Here is a 26,114-nt window from a genome sequence, read left to right as displayed (position 1 = left end):
AAACCTTGGAGGTGAGCGAGAGGGCAAAAGAGAGAACCCACTACTCTTGATAATGTAAAGAGATTGTCCATCAGTATTGTAATTGTAATTGTATAGTATTTATTCTGGTGAAATATTGAGGAACACTTTGCACCGTCCAATTGGCATGAGAGTAATCCAAAGTACAGCATTGCCAATAGTTGCAGTGCCGATAATTTTACGTCACTGACTAAATGTTCTTAAATAAAAGCTTTCCCTCCCACAAACTGTTTTCTGTAACCTTGCACTACTGCAAAAGAAAGGGAATCTATTTAAGACTGTTTACACATCTTAACAGAGGTGACGGTAAATGCATAGGAGTGTCAAGAGACGGATAAGTCCTGTGATGGTCACCTGTATTTCTTTCTTCTATAACACTGTCAAAGGTTATTTTAATATTTCAGGAACGTAAGAATTCAGGGAACTTGGGAATGTGTGTGACAGCAGGGGCCCCATTTTAAAGCTCTCGGTGTCTTAGGGTTTGCGCAAACTCAGTCAAGTGGAGCCTGAACAGGGTTTTTCTCACCAGCAGATGGCGTCGTTTTGTAGGAAGTCTAAATCCGGCAAAGCGACGAAGCGTCCACACCTGCACTTTCTCCACTACAATAACTTAGAACACAACCGAGAGCCGCTCACTGTAAGCAGACCGGCCCCTCTTGTGTGTTTGTGGCGGAAGGCCGTGCGAGATCTGCCTCTGAGAAACGCGGTGATCAGAAATAAAACGACCCAGTCAGCAATGGTCTCACGAGAAAAGCCGCGCGGACGCGTAAAGAGGAAGTTCACACGCAGAAGCATAACTGACATTAAGGTCCCCCACCAGACAGCACACTTTTTTGTCGAAGCGGCAGAGAAGGTCAGGCTGTTTTTAGTTCAACAGTGACTGGGGGATATAGAAATAAATCAGAACGGGGTCTAAGCGTAATCACATCCAAACTGCAACGATGTGAGGCGTTGCGGTAAACTATTAGGCATCCTGTTTCGCCAGAGTCCTTTCACTTATGCGTTGCATTATTTAAAGGAGCTAGAACCCGAGGTAGAAAATAAGATGGGGTGTTTTACGACGTAGGATGTTGCACAAAGTCAATAACCATGCTCCCTGGTGCCAATTCTACGATCGCAATTAAAATCCATGGTGATTTACAGGTTTATGCCGATTTAAACGTTTTGGGTGGAAATTAACATAAACGAAATAAGCATGAAATGCGACGGTTGCTCATTTGCATCAAGCCTGCCTTGGCGCGCAAACTCCCCCTGACAACAAAGAAACTCGGAGCCAGAAGGCATTTATTCCCGTATGAAGAGCATAAACATTACTGTGGTGGCGAGAGAACATCACTAATGCGCATCTGCCGCTGACGCGCAACAGGCTGCAAAGCAGAGCGCAGTGTGTGCAACATGGTCATCTCCCCGCGCGCTATACACCCACGGGCACCCGGCAGTCTGTCACTACCAGGCAGGCACACGTGGACACCTTTTCGGCGCATTGAGAGGTTGATGTAAGAGGGGAAAAGAGGGCGGTGAAAGTGTGCAGTGCCGGGCCGGGCTAGGGTCGGACGCTGCTGTTTTCGCTCTTAGCTCCGCGCCTCACACGTGCAGACGGTGCAGTGCTGAACGGACACAGTTGGCGACCTCCGCGCACTCGCTGCCAGCTTTGGTGATGCCATGCCCAGGAACCACAGCGGAGACGAAGGTGGCGGTGGAGGCGGTGGCAGCGGGCTCTGGATGAGAGCCTCACCCAGGCACCATGGCGAGGGCTACGGCGTAAAAGATGTGGAGTCCGGGCGGAAGATGAGGATGAACAATGCAGGAGACGGGTTGCTGTCCCCTTCTGCCCCCGCCAACGCCAGCAGCGGCACCAACGCCGCCGGCGGCCGCGGCTCGGACAGTCTGGCAGGGAAGCAGGGAGCCCGACTCAGCCTCCTGGGGAAGCCGCTGGTGTACAGCGCGCAGAGCGGCCGGAGAAACGTGCGCTACCGGCGGATCCAGAACTACTTATACAACGTCCTGGAGAGACCCAGAGCCTGGGCGTTCATCTACCACGCGTTCGTGTAAGTTCATGTCACAGTTTGCATGCACAGGGGGTTAAGATGAGTGGAGTCGCGCTGAAGTTTGCGCACCTGTTGATGAGCCGCTCCAAACGGGAAATAAGGCCACGATGCTTACTTTATGTTTGGGTTGAATCCCTGTTGATGGCTAGCAGGCGATCAAAGAGGCTGATTGTAATAGCAGATCTCATTTTATGTCACAAAATCGCATGTTCTGCTGTACTTCAATAGTTGTTGTTTTTTTTACACGTGAGGAAAGGCAACAGGCACAGCCGACCCAAGGCAGAATAGAACTAGGCAGATGCTTAGTAAGCATATCATACTGAGAGTGGTGCTATGTCAGTTACTCGCATAGTAAACTGGACTCGGCGATCTGGACCAAAAATAATATCTCGATATTTCTAGGCTAATTGCCGAAATGCAATATTTATATCCGAATGTTCTCATAAAGTCATTATAAAAAGGCATCTTTGAATCAAAGCTTTATCCCAAATGTCTCACAGGCACATTTTTTTTAACAAACCGGTGTAGATTAATATGAGAAATGGCTGTAAAATAACCTACTGGAATACATAAAAGTATAACTCTAACACAACATAGTCCATTTCGATATAAAGAAAACAGTCTCATCTTATATCTTTTTTTTTTTTAAATCTATAATTTTAAAATCTCAATATATTGCTCAGCCTTAGCTGCAACTGAACCCAAGAATTTGGTATTTTCAAGACAACTACACTGACCGCCGGCTGTCCTAAATGCAGTTCTGTTTAGAGCCTCTTGGAGCCTTGGACTGGCACTGGCTTCATGTCACATGTGTCTTCCTGTGTGACAGTGAAAACAGAGGGTGCTTTGTAATGCTTTGCACTGTTACTGCATTATGAATGTGCTTTTGCTTGACATGAGTCTGCTGTTACTCGCTTCTGCATTTCTCTGACCTTCAGTGATGAGGTCTCAAACAGATTTAGGGTCAGTGGACTCTGAAACCTCTTTAGCCCGCTGACCTTTTTTGGCTTTTCCAGTCAGCGGCGGTAGTTTTTGTGGGATCATAACAGTTTCTGAGAGGAAGGAAGTTGAGACCGGTGCTGACTGTAGAGCACCACTTTTACTTGGCGCGTGGGTTTCCTGTTGTGTGGGTTGCCAGTTTGTTCTCAGACAGGAAACCGTTCCAGTTTTTTCAGTGATCCATAAATTGGCCTATCAGATTGTCATCGGTTTTGCTGGATGACAGTCATGTTTAGTCTGGGCACTAGAGGCTGTTGTCACTGCTATGAATATCTCAAACGTTCAAGAGATTTCAAAATAAAGGCATGGGAGGAGCTTGCCAACTTAACAGTGAAGGATGGTGTCTGATAGCCATCGTATGAGGAGATAGATGATTAGAAATTAGAATATATAACATGTTTCAACTCAAAATTTGTGAATTCTTGATGAAAATGCTTGAGTAGGTCAATCAAAAAGTCCGTAGTTACTAAAAAAGTGCCAATATGGATTTTTTTTTGTCCCCAATATGTCATACAGTCTTTCAAAAATGTGTTATTTATAATATAGTCCAATACTTAAGAGCAGGTTCTACTAAAAACTTGCAGACACATATCAGAGCTGTCAAATTAGAGAAGAATTTAGTTATGGTTCTGTTCTGTGGATGTCTTTGCAGTTTTTTGTTCATTTGTAGTATTTATTATGCCTGAATTTAAATGAGCTGCTTACCTTTTTGATGGATATGTAATTATTTTTACTGTCTGTTTTTGGACAAAAAAATCTAAAAAGTTTAACTTGGCCCTGGAGTACACTACAAGGGTTCTGTTTTATATGACTAGAATTATGCTTTTTAATCTAAAAAAAAGCCCCAGAATGCAATATGCAAGTGAAATTTTATGCATTTTTTGTTTGTGACCATTTTCACCAAAGAGGCAGCTGCACTGTATTGATGTTAAGTCAACCAAAAATGGCTGAGCTTTTAACATTTTGATCCTAGAAGTTTTTAGCAGCAGATTTATCCTTTTTATTAAAAAAATAATTAATCTTTTTTGCTAATTAGGATTTTTAAAATTTACTTCTATTACTCATAAATTAAGCTTAAGTAATTATGCGAAAAATCAGCAGTATGTGTCCATTTTTTATCCAATTACTCGATTGATTGTCAGAATAATGGATTACTAAAATAATCATGAAAATAGTTAAAGCTCCACCAGTCATTCTTTCTGTGTCCAATAAAAGTATGTTTTTCTCTGAGGTCTGACCTGCCGATTCTGATTTTGACTCGTTCTGATATTTATTTCCCGTAAGGGTTATACAGCATGAAAGAGATAAATGTGCTTCAGGTTCTTTGATAGAAGGAATAGTTTTAAATCCACTGGGAAATAAAAAAATAAATAATTGCCCCCAGTAATGCTGCAAAGCATCAACCTGAAAATCACAGTTAATGTTTACAAAATGTGGCAGTTTTGTTAAAATAAATCATGAACTTGGCTCTGTAGGTCATTTGATTCTGTATTCAAAAGCAGGCTTTACTTTTATTTAAATGGTTGGGACCTTAATCAGATCCCATGCATTGTTATATCACAGCAGTCTTAAGATGGTTATTGGTATATGGTATTTTTTCAAACTATAAGACGCACTTAAAATCCTTAAATGTTCTCAAAAATTGATGGTGCACCTTAATGACCGATTTTATGTGGTACAATGCACTCAAAAATCTGTTAAAATGTGTAAGTACTACTTTGGTTAGCAACGAAGCCGCTCCGCTCAATGAATATTCAGAGCATTACGGTACACTGTATCACTACCTGATCGGACCCCTGAGCTGTCTACAAGACTGCCTGACTGTAATGTCTAAACTAGAAGTGCATTCAAGTAAGGCATCTCGTGTCCGGAGTACGCACTAGTAACCTAGTAAGTTAATTCAATATAAAAGTTAAGTTTGTTTTACTTAAGTTAGAAACAGGGCAGTGTAGTCCAACTACTTTGTCCTGAAAGGGAGAGACAGAGCTCTCCCTTTCAGGAGAAAGCGCTCTACGCAGAGGGGCACACTGCAAAAAGGAAACTAGAAGTAAGTAAACTTTTCTTGAAATGAATTTATTTTTCCTCGATTTTAGCCGCTAAATAAGACTATTTGCCCAATGGAATGAATATGTTTACCCCTAAAAGAAGATAATTAAACATCTTGCACTTGAAATAAGATGATGGGGATGAATTGGTCTTATTTTAAGTGTTCCTTTTTTGCAGTGTGGAGTGATATTACACACTTGGAAAGAATATTTAATGCGCTTTATAATCCGGTGCGGTTTATGTGTGGACATAGGCACACATAAACACGTTAATTCAAAGTGAGCCTTATGGTCCAAAAAGTACAGTACTCTGTTTTTGCACAGTGAAGACCTTTAATGATGTGACATATTTCTCCCTCTTCAGTATTTTTTCACTGGAAATATCACCAGAACAAAATAAAACAAAACAAAAGATGCTGTTATGTTTCCTTTCTGTTCAACAAGCCGTTTCTTCGAAAAGTTGACTCAAAATATGCAAATGAGCAGATCTTATGAAAATGTTGACTCACGCCTACCCACAGGGATCTTTTTCGAGCTCAGACGTCTTTTTCCTCAACATCCGTGAGCGTGAATGACCCTCTTTCATTCCTGTGGCCTTGAGCTTGAGCTGGAGATGTGGACGAAGCTGAACTCTCATTCTCAGCCCATCTTTCTTGATCAGTGAGGAGTGCGGCTAAGATTGTAGGTGGCCTTGAAACCTGTACAGTTGTTGCAGCTGAGAGCCTTCACTATCACTGGCTTTTGTTCCTAAATAGGATATTGATAATCGATTCTACTCTCCAAAAGACCCTTTTACTACTTTTTTTTGTGGGAATTATATTGCTGTAGTGTCCTTCGGCACAAAAAATATTCATGTAGTTGCCGTCTCTTTAAAGTCCATGTTTTCTGTTGTTGTCAGGGGACATTATTTTAAAGTAAACACCTATTTTCAAAGATGCACAGGGTTTTGTTATGATAATGATCAAAGTAAATAAAGTTGATAAAGTCGTCAATCACTATTTAAACGTAACTATTTAAACAAGCAAAAAGACACATAGATTTGCAATGGGTCTAGTTGTGTTTTGGACAATGTTTTAATTAATTGCTGTTTTGGTAAAAAAAAAAAAAAAAAGTGATAAAAATGCAACTACTTTGCAATTACAATAGCAATGTGTTCAGGGTCCTCATTAAGTCATGATGCCTCAGGGAAGTGGCTGTGCTTTTCTATGGTTTATTGCATAAATTTCATTAGATAACAAAATTACTGGAGGATTTTTGTAGAACCGAAAAGTCAGAAGGGAAATGGCATGTGTTGGTTGTTTTGCCTTTTAAAACGTTTTTTCCATAGTGGAAAAACACCCACAGTAGCCTAGTCCTGAATAAACTGACTGATACTGAGAATTATCTTGGAAAAAGCAACTGGATCACTCACTTATGTTGCATATTCTTTTTAAAGTTTGTAGCAATAAAAAAGTCAATAAATGCAGGTGTTTAGGACTTTATGAAACTCTGGTCACAAGTGAGTTTATTTATTTGGTTTAAGACTGCGGTGAGAACAAAGGAATTTGATACGTGCCCATATACTGTCTAGCTGTAGAAATGATTATTCAAAAACATCAGTGCCTGGTTGGCAAACAGTGAAATACAGCCAGCGGAAGCAGTTATGCATTTCAGAAAATACAGAAACTTTAAAACATGTTGCATAGGAAAAGCTTGAACACTTTGCTAAATACTTTTCTAACTTTTTAGCAATTGTATATTTTTCAGTTAAGCGGTGAGTTTATGTTCTGTATCGGCTTTCTGCCTAACAAACTTATGCCGCTTTTAACCCCAGGGTCATTTAGAGCTTCAGTTTTAGATGATTAATCTTTACTTATTAACATCTTCCAAGATGAAGATTGTTGCTGTTTGGAAACCTGGTACTGACACATTCAAAGATTAAATTCTGACCGGCCGGTCAGTGGTCCAGGACGATGAGGCGGAAAGCCTGCTGAATCCGGTCATCAGCTGATTAATTTATTTGGTCCATCTCTTGGAGATTTTTTGTACAAAGGCACAGAGAAAATAATAAACACATAAGAGAAGACTCGTGTTTGATTAGAATTAAAAAAATGTATTTCAGATTGATTATTTTTTAATGCCGCAGTCATTTCTCTTAAGGATAAATTACTCTAAATTATGTTCTTGTTAGTGTAAAACCAAACAGTAATTGGTCTTTTTCAAATCTGACTACAAGAAAAAACATTTACTTGTAGTCATATTTTCACTTGTGGTCATAAACACGCTTCTGCTGTGCTTTACTGGGATGCTTTCTTGTCTCTGCACGTTTGAAGAGTGGCTAAATAACACTTCAAGGAAACATCAAGCCCTGGATTACTGATTGAATATCCTGAACCTGAGTGCTCAAAAGTGTTGAAGCATCTTTTAGTGAAGTGTTCTCAGGTCTACAAGCTTCATTAACTCTCTGCTTCCATTGACTAAAATGAGAAATAAAAAGCTGTTGTCTTATATGACTTTATTGGGAATGATTCAATTTATGTATCTTATAAATGTTTAGCTGGGTTTAATTTGAAAAAAAAAAAATAAGAGGCTGTTACAGTTCATGTAAGTCTAGCTATGAATGTGTCAGATTTTAATTGGCTACTCCGTCATGATTTAAACAATATGGTAGCTTGTATAAACTGTTTAACAGCTCTGAAAGGGTTTTACTGAATGGAAAATGGCTTTAACAGGGTGTCTGATCACTTTTTGTTGGAAACTTTCTGGCTCCACTGTGGCTTTTTTTGGTCTCTGTTGTCGTCTCCGTCTGTTCTCATCCACTTTTCAGACGAGGTCCCCAAAAAGCTCCAGGAGCTGGTATCCATCAAACTAAAATGCATGTGATTTCCAGCAAGTTTCCAGAGGATCATTGCCTTGTGATAATGACCTCAAGTCACCTGTCGTGTTTTTTTTGGTAAATGGTATGAATCAACCCCCCCCCCCCCCCCCCCCCCGACCCCTCCCCTCTCCACCACAACAAAAGAATGAAGTCGATCGTAACCAATGTTGTACAAATACAGCAATCAGTGACCAGTTGTTGATCACGGATCGGCAGCTCTGGTTCTGATATCTTTCTTTGTTCAATAAATGGTTAAAAATTCAGAACTTCCTTCATTTCTGGTCTACAAACACATCAAGCCACAGCATTTCCTTCGAACCTTCTTGAGTTTCATAAAAAACAATCCAGGTTACAAGCTTAAATGCGTAAAGTGAAGTCAGTTTTAATTTTTAGATTTATAATGAATAACATAAAAACACACAAACGCACAAAAGCTTTCACCATGTCTATTGATAGAGGTTGTAGGTTTGAATCTGACAGAAAATAAAGGAATTATGAAATTATCCCCATTTATTAGAGCACCAATTAATTAATTAGAGATTGTGACCAGTCAGTGTTCCCAATTGTTAGCTCTGGTAGATCAAATTAGTGTGGACTTAGATAAAAGTTAGCATGAACTCATTCTTTCATGCTGAGAGGACGGCACATTTGCAGTTCCTTCAGTTTTAGTTGAATTTCACTTTATGAATTTGCACTCTCTGCCAGTGAACCTGCGGCACTTTTCTTTTCTTTTAAGTTGTGTAGTCCTGAGAATAAAAAAAATCTGAACCTATTAAATTTGGAACCAGCGTATCGAACGTCAAAGACAATTGGAAATCAGTATTGGCCATGGGAACAATCTTGGAATTCCTTCATTTTCTGTTGAATTTAAAATTACTTCGTTTGTCAAAGAATCTGCAACACATTTTTTTTTTCTTTTGTGTGTCACAGCTCTTAGAAGAAATGCAACTCGACATGGAAGTTTTGGTGTCAACCAGAAACAGCTTGATCAGCGCATCTCTGCGATAGCCTACTTATGAGAGCTCTAAATTAGTCTTTACGAAAGCAGGTTTATTTGAGAGTGTCTCCTTTTGTTTTTTTTTTGGCAGTCATGATCTTCATATGATAACAGACTGACAGGAAATGGGGTTGAGAGAGACGGTTAAGACGTGTGGCAAAGGTCGACGGTTCGAGGCGACCGCGTGGAGAACTGAGGCCAACAGATGTGTGTCGCGCACAGTACCTCTGCTCCACTGCCGCGTCCAGCTTTATTATAGACTTTTGATCGTGAAAAACCCTGACCGCATGTAACCGAAAACGTTACATTTTCCTCTTTTCTGCCATGCAGGTTGAACAGCTTGTGATGCTCCTTTGTAATGTCTTACAAGTCCTGGTGCTGTTCTTTTTCATCTTTATCTCTGTCGTCTGATGAGAAGAGTCAGAAACGGGTCAAGCGAGCAAACAGCCTCATGAGCTTCTCTCGCTGTGCCTGGTTGTCCTATTATCTGGTGTTTGATGTGCCCACACAGTACATTCTTCTTAGTTCTGATGCCTGAACTGATATCTTACTCTCAACACAGTACATCTTGAGATTTGCAGCTTTAAAAAAAAAAAAAAAATAGAATCACAGGCAAACGGTGCGTCAGCTTTGTAGCCAGTGATGCATTTACTTCAGAGACACCAACAGGGAAGCTTTTATGCCCCGCTGACTGATGGCAGCTCATACGTTATTCACATGTATCCCCGAGTTTCTCAGACCCAGCTCTTACTGTAAGGCTCCTGCAAATGTTTCATTTTTACCGTTCTCCTTTCGTGTGACAGCAGCAGCACTGAACCGGTCTTTGTGCAGCGCCGAGTTGTGCCTGGGGTCCCATGCTGCCCTCCTTCCTGCTCGAGCACACACATACACAGTGCTGCCATTCAGCTCGCTTCAGAATTAACAAGCTCCTATCCTTGCAAATGTGTCCACAGGCAGGAAAACACTAAAGGGGGGGGGGGGGGGGGGTACAGTTTTCCTATACCTCAAATTTCTAGAGAGTGGGAGTGGGGTTCACAGAGCTGTGAGTCGAACTCGTTGCTCTGACTTGTTAAATGTTGGTTTATTGTTGGAAATATGTGGATTTACCAACTGCAGTAATGGATGCTGGCTCATCCTGAAAGCTGCGTTCGATGGCCGTGTGAAACAAACAGACATAATAAAGTGTTTTGCAGGCATCTGAATGACTAATCGCACGCTGCCAGTCCTGGTGTTGTTATTTATTACATTTTAGCTGTTGTCACATCCCTATTGCATAGTCCATATCTTATTTTCCAGAAAGGCTTTTTGCAAATTTTGTGCCATTTGTCGAGGAGTAATAAGTATTTGCATTTGGACAAGTACTTTCATTTCCAAGGTTTTACTAAAAAAAAAGAAAAAAAAATATATTAAAATATATGTTTTGGACAAATTCAAAAACATACCAAGCAATAAATCATGTTTTTTATTTTTTGCAGTCACAGATCTGCGTCTATTTTCCCAAAGTACTCTAGTTTCCTACCACATGCCAAAACATGCATACTTGGCTAATTGGCCTCTCTGGTATGTGTATGTGTGTGAGAGTGTCCCTGTGTGATGGTCGATCCTGCCCTGCCTGTACCCCCACCTTATCAAGCCTTCCTGCGGCCCTGCATGGATTAAGCATTCATAGAGGATGGAGGGATGGCTCAGAGCTGCTTCAAGTCTAGGAGTGGTGTGGAAATAGTCTACCAATGGCTTGCAGAAGCCTCTAAAGCAACAGTAAGTTATATTTAATGGGTCGTCTCTATAGGATTCTAAAGTCCTAATCTGAGAAAAGGTGTGAAAATGTTGAAAGTGTGGGAATATTTTTGCAAAGCACTTTAAGTTGCTTTTTTATTCATATGATGAAAAAACCTCAGTCAAATGTTTTACCAACTTTTGCTTTACATTTGCCATATTTCTCCATAAATAATCAGATATCCCCCAAAACTCAATATGCTTATCATATACAACAGTTTTTTTTCTCCATCTTTCCTGCTGTTAGCCTTTCGAACATGTGACTGAATGGAAAGAAGCTTCTTATGAATATCAGCAGAAAGGTGCATAAACATAAGCCTGCTGTTATGCCCTCGTGTTGAACAAGCGTCTGGTTTGATCAGAGGAGCGATAAAACGCACACGGCTGAGTCAATGCAAGAGTGAAGAGCAGAGTAGCGCCGAGCAGATTCCCTTCTAAAGAGACGTCTGCTTCATTCGTCAGAAGGAAGCTGGTGTTATATTCCTCAACTCGCTTCTGCGCTTTTTGTATTTGAGATCTGTTCCCAGGGAGGTGTTTTTAACAACTGTCCCTGTAACCTGTTTAAAACCGCTCGGATTCTCTCGGCCATGCTCACTGGCAGTTCACTTTTGGCACAGACAATTGCTCAAGTACTGTTCCTAATTCATGCAGAGATAAGGATCAGCCGTGACTCTTTCACAATCGCTATTGCCCATGGTAGAAACTAGTTAATGACGTTTAACTATCTAGCGACAGTAGATTCACACACCCCACTTTATCAAGAAAAAAAATGGCATGCATATTTTTTAAAGATAATCGTTTCCTATTTTGTACGTGTGTGTTCTGTCAGTGAATATATTGTCCGGGTCATGTGAGTCTTTGCTGAAGATTTGTTGTGGTTTTACTGCACAGGCAGTTCTTGTTGTTCTTCTGCAAAGATAAGTCGAGGTGGTGAAACATCACTAGAGCTTTCTGTGAGTGTGTGTACTTATTCATGTTACCCCCTTTTTGACCTTTTACTAGTAACACTTTCCATTATGAAGATCTGATTGTTTGGGTTAGAGCTATGATGTTAAAATAAATTTAGGTTGAGGTTAGAATTAGGAATATACTGGTAACCGCTAGTGTAAGTGTTGGCGTTAGTCACAAATAGAGGTACTATAGGCGGTAATTCTCCTGGCTGGTTGCCAACCGGCGTTAAAACACAAGTAGAAGGAGAAGAATAGAGTTACTGAAATGAGTGGAAGTCAATGCAAATTCCTAATATGGTTAGAAGTACAAGCGCGTGTGTCATTTAGCTTTTGGAAGGATGCAAAAACCTGGCAGAATCCCACGAAATTCAGCGTTGCGTAGAAAGTTGGCAAAGAAAGAGCCCATCAGGTTTTGATTAAAGACTCAGTGGATTTATCACGACATAAGATTACGGAATGAAATTAAAAGAGTCAGTCACATAAATCAAGACAAAATAGTGCAAGGGGGAACTGAGAGGAATAGATGATGGGAAAAGAAAGAGTTGGGAGAAATTTGCAGCAGTTGCAAATGTCCACAGTATTTCCTCCTTAGGTGGAGATGTTAATGTTAGGTCGGTTTGGTTTAAGTATCTTTCTATCCAACGAATGGTGTTCTTCTTTTTAAAGAGAACCCTTTTCCTGTCTTAGGTGTTGACACAAAATTTTGCTGTTTTGCTATATATACAAGATGGCCAAATGTTAAGGGGTCATCACTGAAAGTCATTTAACTCAGGTATTCCTTTTGAAGCAGGCACATACAATCTAATATTTAGTCAGTCAGATATCCAGACTGCTTGGTAGAGAGTGGGTCGCTTTCAGAACCTCAGTGTAATCCAACGTGGTACCACAATAGTAAAGCTTAGCGATTTCATTACAGAGTAGACGTGATTAGGAGCAACAGTACCTCAGCCAGGGATGTGAGATCATTTCAAATCAGATGCTGAGGCACGTGGTACACAGAGGCCGTTAACTTTTTTCAGATTCAATAACTACAGATCTGCAAACCTCACGTGGCCTCCAACGTAGCTCAGCTTGTAGAGAGCTTCATGGAATGGCTTTCCGTGGCAGAACAGGTGCATTCAAGCCTCTTGTCAGCAAGAACAATGCACAGCGCCAGATGTGATGGATTAAGCCGCACCTCCACTGGACCCGGAGGGCTGGAGACATTTCATGCTGGTGTGATTAATCATGCTTCTCTGTCTGGTAATCCAATGAATGAGTCTGGATTTGGCGGTCGCCAGGAGGACGGCACTGCGTTTTGTCAAGTGTAAAGTTTGGTGCAGAGGGGATTAGGGTTTGGGGCTGTTTTTTCAGGAGTTGGGCTTGGCCCCTTCGTCCCAGTTAAAGAAACTCTTAATGCTCCAGCATACCCAGACATTTTGGACAGTTTCATGCTCCCAACTTTGTGGGAACAGTTCCTGTTCCAGCAGGACTCCACATCAGTTCACAAAGTGCTCTCTGAAGACCTGGATTATTGAGGTTGCTGTGGAGGCACTTGACTGGTCTGCACAGAGTCCTGCACGATTGTCGTAGGATTGTGGCAGCGAGTTTTAAATATGGCTGTATTTGACACACTCTGAATGTAAAGTCAAGAATTCCTGTTCCTGATTGTTCTCAGTACAACTGGACCTTCAGCCTCATTTCAAGGAGATTTCGAGTTGGGAACCAGCACCTTTCGAAATTCAACCTTGCTGGTTTTTTTTTTCAGGAAGTAAAAATGCAAACAGTAGTGTAAAAAATGATAAACAAATATACCTCAAAAAATGTAATAATACTAATATGTAAATGCATATTTAATTCATGTAAAAGAAATAGAACTAGAAAATGGATTGAACAATTAAAGCAGAAATTAAATAGTTAAATCAAGAAATGTTTGACAAGGAAAATAAAGATAAAATAATGCAAAGAAAAATGAATGCAGTTAAAATTTAAGCAGAAAAAAATCATTTATTAATGTCACATTTTATTAAGTTCTTATGATCTGTAAATCATCTTTTGTATTATTTTAGTACCGATTAGTTTATTTTGTATAACATTTATGTATTAATAAATTTAACTGGGCTTTTTTCCATTTCAAGCAATACAGAGTGACCTGTTTTGTTTTATATTTTTACACCAACATGGATCCATCCCCTCAATCTCTGGTCATGTAATATCTAATCTTTAATTTTAAAGGAATTAGAGTCAAAATGAATTCATCAAGTCACCTGTGTGAGTAGGGGTAATGTTGTATGTAAATTGCTGTGGCTGTCACAACTGAAGGGGACGGCGGGTTGCAGGTTTTGTGTTTCAGGCCTGAGTTTGCTTTGGGGGAGTTTCCCTTCGCTGTGTTGTCAGAGATGGCTCGTTTGCAAACACAAGACCAAGGCCGCAGTACAGAACAGGCGTGTACACATGCAATGTGGGTACTGTGCTTTAGCCTAGAGGAACAATTACTCAGACAAAGAACGTCTCTTTATCGCCTGTGGCAGTCCGCAATTGGGGAAGCGTTCAAAAGTTAGCCACTTGTGTCAATACAAGGATAATTTTCTGTAGAAAATTTGGAGCTAAGACAGCAATACTCATGCATTTAACCAGGAGGATGTATACTTTTCTAAAATAATGGAAATTGGACTGAAAAAAAGCTTGTGACACGTAGCAGGCTAGAAGAAAGAGACAACATGAAACATCATGCTTCGAGCTAAAGAAATGTAAGGAAGGATGAGAAAAATATTCATTGACATTTATCAGTCTTGAAAGGGTTACAGTGATCAATAACCCCAGCCTTAGGCTTTGGAACCCCAGCTAACTACAGTGAAAGTCACCAGACCCAAAGGGAGAAAACACGGATCACCGAATAACCTTTCCAGGAGTGACCATCCTAGCAAATTGCTCCCAGAGTGCTTTAACGATTCATCCAGGAAAGCACGGTGAACCCTGCCTTCCTCATTTCAGAAAAGGAAAATAGAAAATGTCTCAAATCTCTATCAACAGGTCAGAACTCTGTCACAAAACTCTGATCGGTGCATTTCTACTTGGAAAACATCAACGCTTTATGGTTCTAGCAAGGTTATGCATGAACAAAAGACCATTAGGTGCAGATTTCCACCGGTTTTCCCCCCGACGGATCGCCTCTAGTGTGATCATGCTGTTTTTATCGCAGATTGCCCCAGCCATTCATTTCACAAGTGTGGCTCAGTGTGACACAGTGCAGAATGAGTCATCTTTGTTGCGAGGTGCCTACCTCGTCTTTTTCATCTGCTCAGACTTCTAACCTTTCTTGCTTCCCCTGCGGCTCACCTCCGTTCTTCATATTTGCTTCAAAACCACAAGTGATTTAACTTTATTTCTCCTGCCACAGGAAATCTCTTCTAACAAAGGCCCCCAATCCCACCAGAATGACTGTCTGGGTGTTAAACCGACATCTCCCGGGAGCATCGTCACCTCTCACCTCTTGACCTCCATTTATCTGTCTCTTCCGAGAGTGGTGTTTGTATCTCGGTCCTCTCCTTTAGCCCATTTCTTTTGCAGTGCTTATTCAGTCTTGGTCTGAGTGTTAATCACAAGCGCGCTGACAGATGTCTGCCTTTAGGGGAGGAGTGGTGAGGAAGAGGAGGAGCTGACTAATTTTACGATCAGACTTTAGTGGTTTATCTGAAGCGGCGTGTTTTGCCAGCAGGTTGTGGTTTACGGATGATTGTTCACCTGCTGAGACGCTTCATGCAGAACTCATACAGAGAAAGCCAGCTTTCCAATGTGTTTTTCTGCGTTAACGACACCGACAACCTCTTAGTGTGTCCCAAAATGAAGGGGCAATTTTTTTGAGTTGCCATAGAAACAGATGCTGCCTTCTGGAGCTTAAGCTGCTTTTATTTCTTGCCATATTTTGGGGAGAGCTAAATGCAGAAAATAAGTGAGAATGAAGGAGCATTCTGGCTGAGCTCTGTCTTTGTTCGACTCAGATCAGCTAGTTGAGAGTCTCAGAAATATTTCTTTACTATTTAAGTTCATTTCGGATCGTCAGCTTGTTATTGTAATGCCTTAAAGCATCAACAGCTACGTCAAAACGACCCCCTCCCACCAAAAAACCCCATCAAAAAACAAAAAAACTGAGCTGCCTCTGGAAAAGCACATAGTTAAATATAGAAGTTACATGTGCTGTTGTAGTGTGACATGGAAAAGGATTCAGGACTGCAGCAGTCACAATGTATGTGTAGGATGGTGATGAGGGGGTGGCCCGGTGCAAGGACAGTGGAGTTACTTCCACGTACCGTCCCAGCCTGCTGAAAGCTGGTGTTGTCGTTGTTGGGGGGGGGCAAACGGCAGCACATCGTGCTGCGCTTCCGGCTCCGGCTTTGGCATGAGTCTGGTGTTACTGCATCACAGTGGGTAACGGGCCAGAGGTCCTCTGACCTTCCTGTCTTACCCACAGGGGGAAGCACAACAGCTGGGCAGCCTGGCTGTGTGTTACCACCCCCAGCAGATAGCACAGTCTATAGGAAGAGCTGAAAGAGAGCACTGCAGACAGAGACGACAGTGTGAGTTAGGACAGACGAACAGGAAGCAGATGGGTTTTTTTTCTTCTTCCTGTCTTGTCTTGCTTTCATTACTTCCTTTTTCCTCCTGCATAACGGTAGTTTGCCAAAGACTTTAAATTCCAAGCTGATAATCATCACAAGGCAACAGCTCCTCCCTTCCTTTCCCCCCTTTTTGTGCAATACACAGGTAAAGCACTTCAGAGCCATATTGACTGCATATAAATTTCACATCTCATACCTACTGTCGGCAGTGAATTGATGTTGTTACTTAAAAAAACAACTTTTTTAGGAGGTAACTATGACATTTACTGCACATATACAGGGCTCTCTACACGTATTACACCCATTGGTAAAGATTTGTTAAAAGCCTTAAAAAATGTTTTGCATAATATGACACAGAAAATTTTAATAAATCCCTAATTCAATGATTTATTAAATGACTGGTGCATTACTAAAAAGTTATGTATGATAAATCTAAAGATTTTTTTAATACTTTATTGTATTTGTTGATCTAAGTGTCTGGGATCTTTTAATTAATATCCCATAAATTCCTATTTTTCTGGTGTGCAAATCTGAAGTGACTCAGCAGCCCATTTCTGTGAGCCACCATTCAAAGTAGGAAACACAAGAGAACATGCCTTTTGAGTAAGACCAGCGAGTGTTGTGCTGTCTGCTCAACTTCAACGCCTGTGTGATGTAAATTTTCCCTTCTGTAGCCTCCCACTAGGGGGTGCTAGGGCTCTCCATGGATGTGCAGCCCAGATTTTTGTGCCTGTGCAGCAACAGGAATAATAATACTCCCGCTCAACTGGTGGCGCTAAACACACAATGGGTAAAGAAAAACAACGGCAAAAGATAATTAGACAAAAATACAGATAACTATGCTTTTCTTTAAAAAAAAAAAAAACAGTCTGGAGAAAGACAACCTTTTTTCATCATTTGCATAATTTGTCTCTTTGTAACGAAAGTTTGCCAAAGACTTTAAATTCCAAGCTGCATAATCATCAGCTTTACATGAAATTGCATAGATTTCCTGGTGAGAAATCACTTTAGTAGTTGTTTTCTTCTTCGTCTTCTCTGAGTGGATGGTGTACAAACCCGTGCATTATCGACCCATGAGCCTGTACTGACAGAGGTATATCTCTGAGGGGAATGCTGCAGTTCAGCTGAGCCAAAAATAGCATGAATAGGGACACGTTCATACTGATTGGAAACAATTGGTACTGTCCAAGCAGATTTTCGAACACATGGAGGCATGATCAGGCCTTTATATCAGGAAATGGGTCCAAGAAAATACCTGCTCACCTAAACTTGTCCATGTCAGGAATCATAGCAATCATTTCAAAGTTTGAATCGACTGGAACTTGGACAAACAAGGCTGAATGAAGATTAACGTTTATCTTGCCAGCACACAAAGTAAATAGGAGGATAAAGACAGTGAAAAGAAAATCTCTAAAGCTCACTGCTGGTGACCAGCAACATAAAGTGGTATCTTGGTGTTACCAAGACTTCATAACAACAATTAGACACTCCACATGATATCTTGTTTTCGCTAGTTATATCAGAAGATAGTATTTTCTCTCTAACCACAAATGTAAAAATAAATGCTAAGATTTTAGCTGGAACAGTGTGCTTTAATGAGAGAGAAGGCAGAGCTTTTCTGTAAACAACAACAACAAAAAAAAAAAACTCTCCAGGTGGGTTTGGCTTAAATCGAATGTACCTAGATTATTACAAAATAAATACAAAACGAAAGTTGTCTTGTATCTAGACCCTGTGCCCCAAGCATTGCTGTAGGCTATTCTGTGAGCATCACTTAGCTCCAACCTGAGAAGCTGCATAGCTGTCTGCTTTGATCATGATCACCAGGTATTACTCATACACCCAGCTGTCCTTTCTGGAACACTAGAGGAAAGATCTGATCACATTTTTAAATATGCATCAGGAATAATTTTTTATTTATTTGTCTGCTATTATTGCTAGTACCCGTGTTGAGTTAACAATTTGGTGGAATGATATGACACTTCGAAGAGCAGGATATAATATATATATATATATATATATATATATATATATATATATATATATATATATATATATATATATATATATATATATATATATATATATATATACACACACACATAAAATACATATTTAAGATTTTGCTGAATAAATGGGACAGTTTTCATGTGTGACACAAAGTTTTTGCTGGGTCATACCGCCCAAGTATTTGGAAATTGGTGAGGGCTTCATGATTATGTAACATAGTATTGTTGGTTAGCCTGATATGAAGTAATTAATGGTCAGTTTTATCAGCATAGCAGGACAACTCAAAACTACCTCTTTCTTTCTTCAGAACAAGTTTAGTTACCATAACTACGCAGATGATACACAGCTCTACATTACAATGTCACCAGGTGACTCTGAACCCCTCCATGCACTTAATGGATGTTTGGAACAAATCAATGCACGGATGTGGCAAAGTTTTCTACAGCTGAACACAAACAAAACTGAAGTTATTATCTTTGGACCTAAAGAGAAACGAAGTTGGGTCAAAACGCAGCTTCACTTATTACAACTACAAACTGGTAATCAGGCCCAAAATCTGGGTTTAGTGATGGACTCAGACCTGAACCTTCAAGGACACATAAAGACAGTTACAAAGTCAACCTTCTATCACCTGAAAAACATTTCCAGGATTAAAGGTCTGATGTCCCAACGTGATCTAGAGAAACTCATCCATGTGTTTATCTTTAGTCGCATTGATCACTGCAACTGTGTCTTCACAGGTCTACCCAAAAGATCAATCAGACAACTGCGGCTGATCCAAAATGCTGCTACTAGTGTTTTCACCAAAACCAGGAAGATAGAGCACATCACCCCAGTTCTAAAGTCCTTACACTGGCTCCCTGTAGCTCAGAGAATAAACTTGTTGTATGATGGTAGGCTTTACTAAGGCAAGAAATAAAATAGCCCAAAAAAGTTCTAGTTTCCAGTCAGCCTCCAGTTTATTTAATTTTTCTGCATAGTTATGATCCTGTCCTTTAGCATTTTGAGTCCTCTCGATAACTTCTTTTTCCACACAGCCACAACCCAAACAATGCCTTCCCTCATTTGTCTTCAAAATATTACAACTGTGGCTGAGGTGAAAGTGCTGAGGTATGAATGAAGGCAGGGTTGCTTTTACCCATTATACTGCTCTGTTAGCACTTTCTTGTAGCTGACTTGTCAGATCACATTAGTGGCAAGTTTGCTCCCGAGGTCACCCCAGGCGGAGACCAGTGTCATCTAGATAGAGTGCTATATATGCTTAAAATGGGAGTTGGTGGGCTGAAGGAGGAGGAAATTACACACACATGCAGCTGACATGAAGAGGTCTTCGTTTGCCTCTCATCATCTTTATTTTTTCAAGGCCTCTGGAAGTGTGTGTGCAGCATTTATTCCTGAAGGGCTGTCGTGTTTGCCTTTCATAATGCGACTGCACAGACAGGCAGACTGCAATGCGTATTAGAAATTTAATTAGCAATGAGTTTGCATACTATCAGCATCTTGTAGGAGGATAAAATGAGGCAAATTGACAAACAGCAGTGGATCCTATTTTGAAGTGATAGCTTAGACGGATGAAGCTGTGAAAGGTCTGATGCATATTTTATACAGTCTATCACAACATGGCAAAGACAAAGAGCTGCAAAGTAGCCAAATTCGTGATGGGAGCTTCATAAAACCCAAAACATGTTACAGAGGACATAGTTAGCAAGATAATGAGGCTTATTATCCCCCACACAGGCAAACTGCAGTGAAATACGAGGGACTTAATGTTAAGGGATTGTAATGGATTTGAAAATTGTTCTTTTCAGATAAGCAATAGAGAAAATAAGCAGATTTTAGAGCGTGAATGCCAAAAATAAGACCAGAACCATCAGGGAGTGCTTCGCCTGCCAGGCCTATAGGTTTTTCTCTTTGCTTTTGGCTTTGTTGTTTCAAAAAGTGAAAAATACATTTATTTCCTAAAACAAGTGTGTAGAGGACGGATAAGATGCTCAATTTGCAGAAAACAAAAACAAAAGTCCTGCGAAATGCTGCGTTAGACATTTATTACATTTTTTTGTGAAGTGGACCGTTACCTGAGGACATTGCTATTGCATTCATTTAACTATACTGAATGTATTGTAACCATAGGTAATCTTATTTGGTGCAAATTTTGTCAAATTTCACAAAACACAAAGCTTAGGTATTTTTGAGTTGCTAAGTTGTCAGTTGGATCTTGGTGTCTTTAGACTGGCTAATCTGTTCATGCCACTTTAACTATTTATTCAGATAGACTGACAGGGTTTTTTGCTACAATGCACCACCTTCACCAGGAGGCGTCTTCCAACTAACACATTGACTTTTGGTGTTCAAAGAACATCTCATCTGTTGCCATCCTGTTTTTTGCTGTTACTTCCTGGAAACTCTGTATTTGGCATGGCCTTAAGCTTGTCTACAGAAAAATGTGACCCACGAGTCAGTACATAATCTATGACATGAAATCTAATCTAGGTAATTTCCAACCTGCTTGTGACCAAACCTGGCAGCAAACATGTTGGAAAAAAGGTGCAGGTGCAGTTTCACTTTGAACAAGGTGATATGCCACATCAGTACAAGAACAAGGACCTCACTTGGCAAGCTGTTTGATGAGCCACTTTAGTTGCTTGATCCAGATCAGCTATTTTGGCCAAGAATGTAAAGAGAAATTAAAGGTACTTCCACATTAGGCACAAATAGGTTAAAGAGTGCACTGTTGGCCCTGTTCCCAAGTGGCCACTCCTCACATCCAGTTTATGTTCTCTAACTCTGTACACTTGGACCATCCATCTACACAAGGCTATTGGACAACGTTTCTTCTTTGCTGCTTTGTTTATCTGCTGCCTTCAGCTGTCCTGCACAATAAAGATTCTTAGCGAACTTCAAACTAAATCTGTCAAACATGTGAGCTGGTTTGGTTGTGGCAAATAATGCAATTGCTGGAGATTCATGAGAAAACAGCTGGCTGTAAAAAGCACACATTATGACTATGCAGACACTTTGGTTGGGTCCGCTGCGAGCAGATATCATTGTGCCATTGTCCAGGCATCTAGGATACAAACCATTGAAATTAACTTTGCACTTAGGGTGGTACCTGATCTTTTTTCCCCACACCACGCCACAACCTGGCTTGTAGGTTCACAACCTTGGAATCAGCCCACAGACAATTTACATGGTTTTATTTCTAACAATAAAAAATACTTTCTGTGATATATATATATATATATATATATATATATATATATATATATATATATATATATATATATATATATTTTTTTTTTGTTTATACCCTCATCTCTTGAGCCAGTTGTTTGGTTTAGAAAGTGGCCAATAAGAGGAACTTTTATCTTTGACCCCATGATTGTTATTTGTAAATAAGATGTTTCTTTTATGTTTAGCTGTCACACGAGTAAAGGGAAGCTTTTTAAGTTTTCGTGTCTCTATGGATTTGTGTTTACTCTTGCATAGTGGCCCAACAGAAGTTGTAGATGAGTAAATATGATCATCTCTGGTGGCTAAAACAAGTCTCAGTTTACAAGCTGCTGTTCGGGCATGTTTGAAGGGTATGAAGTGAATGCCTCCATGACAGAAAGTGGGAACAAACTTAATCCCCCTGCAGGAATCATGGGTTTCTGACCAGTTGTCGTTTCATCCTCAATCCAGGAGTTAAAGTGACAAAGGGTGGCAAGTGTTGAGCATTATAACATAATTTTTAAACTTTACATAATGTACTTAAAAACATTGGCGTCAGCTTCGAATCATCCGTCACCTCAGTAGCAAAGCAGATGGGAGAAACTTTGTATCCGGAGTTTGTATCAAATGCCAAGTTAAAATCTTAATTTTAACTTGTTAAACTGACTCTAAGCTGCAGCCTATTACTTTTGGTTGCTAAATCATCTCTGCCTGTCGCTCCAAATAAAAGGGAACCTGTGTGAGTGTATGTCTTAAAAGGTCTCACTTGGAGCCAGCTTATGCCCCTGCCGGGAGCTGGATTTTTGGGATTCAAGCTGAGGTGGAGCACTCAACAGCTGCTTGTTGGAATAACAGGAGTGACTCAAGTGACTGCACTACAGCGTTCATGTTACCCAGGCAGGCTTTTATTAGCCGAGCTTGACTGCAGAGGAAAGATTAGACTGAGGTACAGTAGCTTGATCCCATGTCAGAGATGAAAGCAATGCTAAAGGTTTGTCAACAGAGCAATCTATCATCATTGTGATTTTTCATCCACCTCTTGAACTATGAGAACTGCATAGCTGTTCACCGCAGCCTACGTGTGCTCTAGGTGGATTTAGCTGCTTTCGCTTCTTCAGAAAAAGGAAATTAAAGATGAAAGTAGTTGTATCTACAGAGCAGTTTGCATAAATTTCCAAAACCATCATCATGATCGTTTAAGAAAAACCATCCATTATCTATGCACGCTTATCTCTCATGGGGTTGCGAGGGGTGCCTATCTCCAGCATTCAACGGGTGAGAGGCGGGGTACACCCTGGACGGGTCGGCAGTCTGTCGCAGGGCAACACAGAGACAGACAGGACAAACAACCACTCACGCACACACTCACACATAAACAGAATTTAGAGAGGTCAATTAACCTAACAGTCATGTTTTCGGACTGTGGGAGGAAGCCGGAGTATCCGAAGAGAACCCACGCATGCACAGGGAGAAGATGCAGCCCTATTATTATTATTATTATTATTATTATTAGTAGTAGTAGTAGTAGTAGTAGTAGTAGTAGTAGTAGTAGTAGTAGTAGTAGTAGTAGTAGTAGTAGTATTAGTTTTATTATTATTGTCGGGTAAAGATGATATGGCTGCACAGTGACACATTTGGGAGGACTGCAGCAACAATGTTCTGGGTTTAAATTCAGTTCTTTCTGCATGGAGTTTGCATGTTCTCCCTGTGCATGAGTGGGTTCTCTCTGGGTACTCCGGCTTCCTCCTACAGTCTGACTGTTAGGTTAATTTGTGCGTGTGCATGGTTGTTTATCCTGTTTGTCCCTGTCGGACTGATGACCTGTCCAGGGTGTACTCCGTTGACTGCTGCCAGGTTAGATGTAACACAAGGAAGTCCTTATTGGAACCCAAAAAGAAGGATTTTTTAGTTTTACTGCAGACTGTCTTCTCTGTAGAAAATACACATTTACCTTGCTAAACCCTTAGAACTGAGAAAGACATAATAGTTTCTTGATATGAAAGTCTTACATTGCCCAGGTTCTATTTCTGGAAACTAATTTTCTCTTGTCTTCAGCACGATACATTGAAAGATTTCGGGAATGATACTCCAGACATTCTTGTGATGAGTTTAAAATAAAGATTTCTTCGAATAGCTAAAAACACTAATTTATTCATGCACTGTGTATCATCTTACTAAAGTATTTTGAGATGTGGAAGAATCAGGGTTTTCTTTATAATTTTGATCCAATGTCAATTTATCTCTGATCAAAATCCTGTAATTAAGTAAGCTTTTATATGCTTACACTCATGAATAGCTCTTATTTTCTCATTGTCTGTTGACTAAAAATAATTTAGGGAAGAAATCCACTGTATTACTGAATACACAGTTGAGAAAAAAACATTTCTTTTCTAGTTTTAGATCTGCTTTGTATTATGCTAAGATTACTAAATTATTTTGGAAAAAGTTAAACAATGCATTTTTTCCCTAAAGGAAAATATTTTAATTAACAAGAGAATGACAAAGAATGGGTGAAACGTAGTAGTTCATTTTGAACTTATTCATATCAAGTTCTATAATTATTAATCTTGAGGACGACTGTGGAGGTCATGAAGCTATTATTCAGTTATTTGTCAAAGTGAATACATTATCTGAAAACAACCTGGCAAACTCTTTCATCTTGTAGGCTTCTGCTTTGCCCTGCATGATTTGAAGAATAAAATGATTTTAAGCTCAAACCACTTCTTATGCATATGAGTGAAAGCAGAATAGGAAATGAAATAACATGAGTTGTCTCTTTCTGTGCACCCGATTGAATGGTAATGCATGCCAAGCAGCATTGTCATCAACCACCTGCTGCTTCATCCTGAAAGCCACTTGATCCTTGGTCGTCTGCTGTGGCCGCTTTAGCCACCAAACCCTGTAACTTCCTTCTTGGAGTTCCTGCACTGACCTTTCCTTTATGACCTAACTTGAACATGCATGGGGAACTGAGTGCAAAGGTCAGCCTTTTTACTGTTTCATGGGGAATTTAAGAAGAGGTGCACTAATCCCATCAATACATAGTCAAACAAGTTGGCACCTGGTCTCCAAAAACCTGTCGGGGATTCAAAAGGATTTTTCTCCGAAGCGGCCCAAGGAACAGAGGCAAAAGGGAAACCTTCGAATCAGGATCATGACAATTTAAAAAAATACAATAAAAAATGTGTAAAACATTGTAGGTCTTGTTTTTTATTCTCAAATGATGTTATTATTATTTTAAGTTTGTTTTTTTAGGTTTTACTTAAATCCCTCAACCCTCAACAGTGTTGTTGACCCTTGCAAATCTTTATTAAATCCTTCATACAGAAAAAACAACAACATTTAATGCAAGTTCCCCAAAGCAAAAGAGTTGTATAAAGTGTGATTACGACACATTGAGAGTCATTTTTCAGCCATTTAAGCTCTTCCTGGCCTGCCTGCGCTCCATCAACCAGCAGCTGGTTCACAGAGACGTTGCACGTCTGCGCCGCACCAGCACAGATAAATGAAACTGCATCATATCCGCTCCTGTTAGGACCACCCTCTGCTCTTACAGGGGCTAAAAGACAGCGTTGTGGTTTAATGTAGAAACGAATCAAGCTGTGAGACTACGGGTTAAACTAATAAACTTAGCTAATTTGCTGCCATAAACATTAATATTCCTATGGTGCCTCTTCCCTTAAGAACCTGAGGTTTGCTTTAAACTGGGGCAGACTTGTTAGCGGGAGTCATTACGTCTGCACCAATCAGCGACAGAGAGAAAGCTTTTAGAGGCTTGTAAATGCAGTGTGAAGTTGTGCTTATTGCCTTCTCTCTAATTAACCAAGGAGACAGTGGTCTAGTTAAAAACAGCTTGAGCGTTGTCATACAGTATATGTTCCTCTTTCCGCAGCCCTGCTGAATCTCCCATGTTTCTCTGTGTTACTCAGATTCTACTCAGAATGGATCAAATTCATACTGATGAACAAAAACTGAAATCTGACTAATAATCACACATGCTGTTTGGAGATGATTTTGCATTGAACATTTGCGTGTGTACTGCTCTTCTGAATACTTTGGTTATCTGAATAGTACATAACGTTCCCATGGTCCTAAGACATACAGCAGAGCCCTGTTCCGTTTGTGAACAGACATGGGAAAACAAATTAGGGCCCGTTGTTTTTTTTTGTTGCTGTATTGTTTAATGCTCATCTTCAAAACAGAACTGTGTTGTTTGTGTTGATTAGCAGCTTTGCTTTAGCTTGTTAACTGTGACAGCATGTCATGTGCTACACGTGGCTGTTCGAGTTGATTGAGAGAATGTCTGATTAGCTCATCACGCTCTGAGAGAAGCAGCGTGTTGTTTGTGTCATGTTTATAGCGAGCCTCCGATTGGAGAAGTGAGGCTTTTGTCAAATGTCCCCCAGTGTCACCAACCTCAAAAAAGACCCACAAGATATTAGAATGGAGGGAGGATTGTGTGTGTGTGTGTGTGTGTGGGGGGGGGGGGGGGGGGGGGGGAAGCCACGCACCGAAGCAAAGTTTCGGTTTCAATCTAAATGTGTTTCACTTCTTTCTTCTCTTGTGTCTGAGTGTGGAAACAAGGTATCTCGTACAGAGATGACCA

At 40.3% G+C, this 26,114-nt stretch overlaps 1 protein-coding gene across 7 annotated transcripts in view; it reads left to right on the top strand.

Moving 5' to 3' along the window:
* The first annotated feature begins 1,358 nt into the window (after nucleotides 1–1,358).
* The window catches only part of LOC105921058 (potassium voltage-gated channel subfamily KQT member 5), a 128,975-nt gene continuing 104,219 nt past the window's right edge, over nucleotides 1,359–26,114 (top strand). For 3 of the 7 annotated variants that reach the window (XM_021313018.2, XM_036137052.1, XM_036137053.1), the window contains exon 1: nucleotides 1,360–2,066. In XM_021313018.2, coding sequence (XP_021168693.2) covers nucleotides 1,681–2,066 — 386 coding nt within the window. In that variant the 5' untranslated portion in view covers nucleotides 1,360–1,680. Of the gene's footprint in view, nucleotides 2,067–26,114 lie in introns of all 7 variants that reach the window. The other 4 variants (XM_036137051.1, XM_012856747.3, XM_021313036.2 and 1 more) reach the window with 4 other exon arrangements.

This window comes from Fundulus heteroclitus, chromosome 5, assembly GCF_011125445.2.
Source record: "Fundulus heteroclitus isolate FHET01 chromosome 5, MU-UCD_Fhet_4.1, whole genome shotgun sequence".
Taxonomy (NCBI): Eukaryota; Metazoa; Chordata; class Actinopteri; order Cyprinodontiformes; family Fundulidae; genus Fundulus; species Fundulus heteroclitus.
The sequence above is the reverse complement of the archived record's forward strand: the minus strand, read 5'-3'. Positions and strand labels throughout refer to the sequence as shown.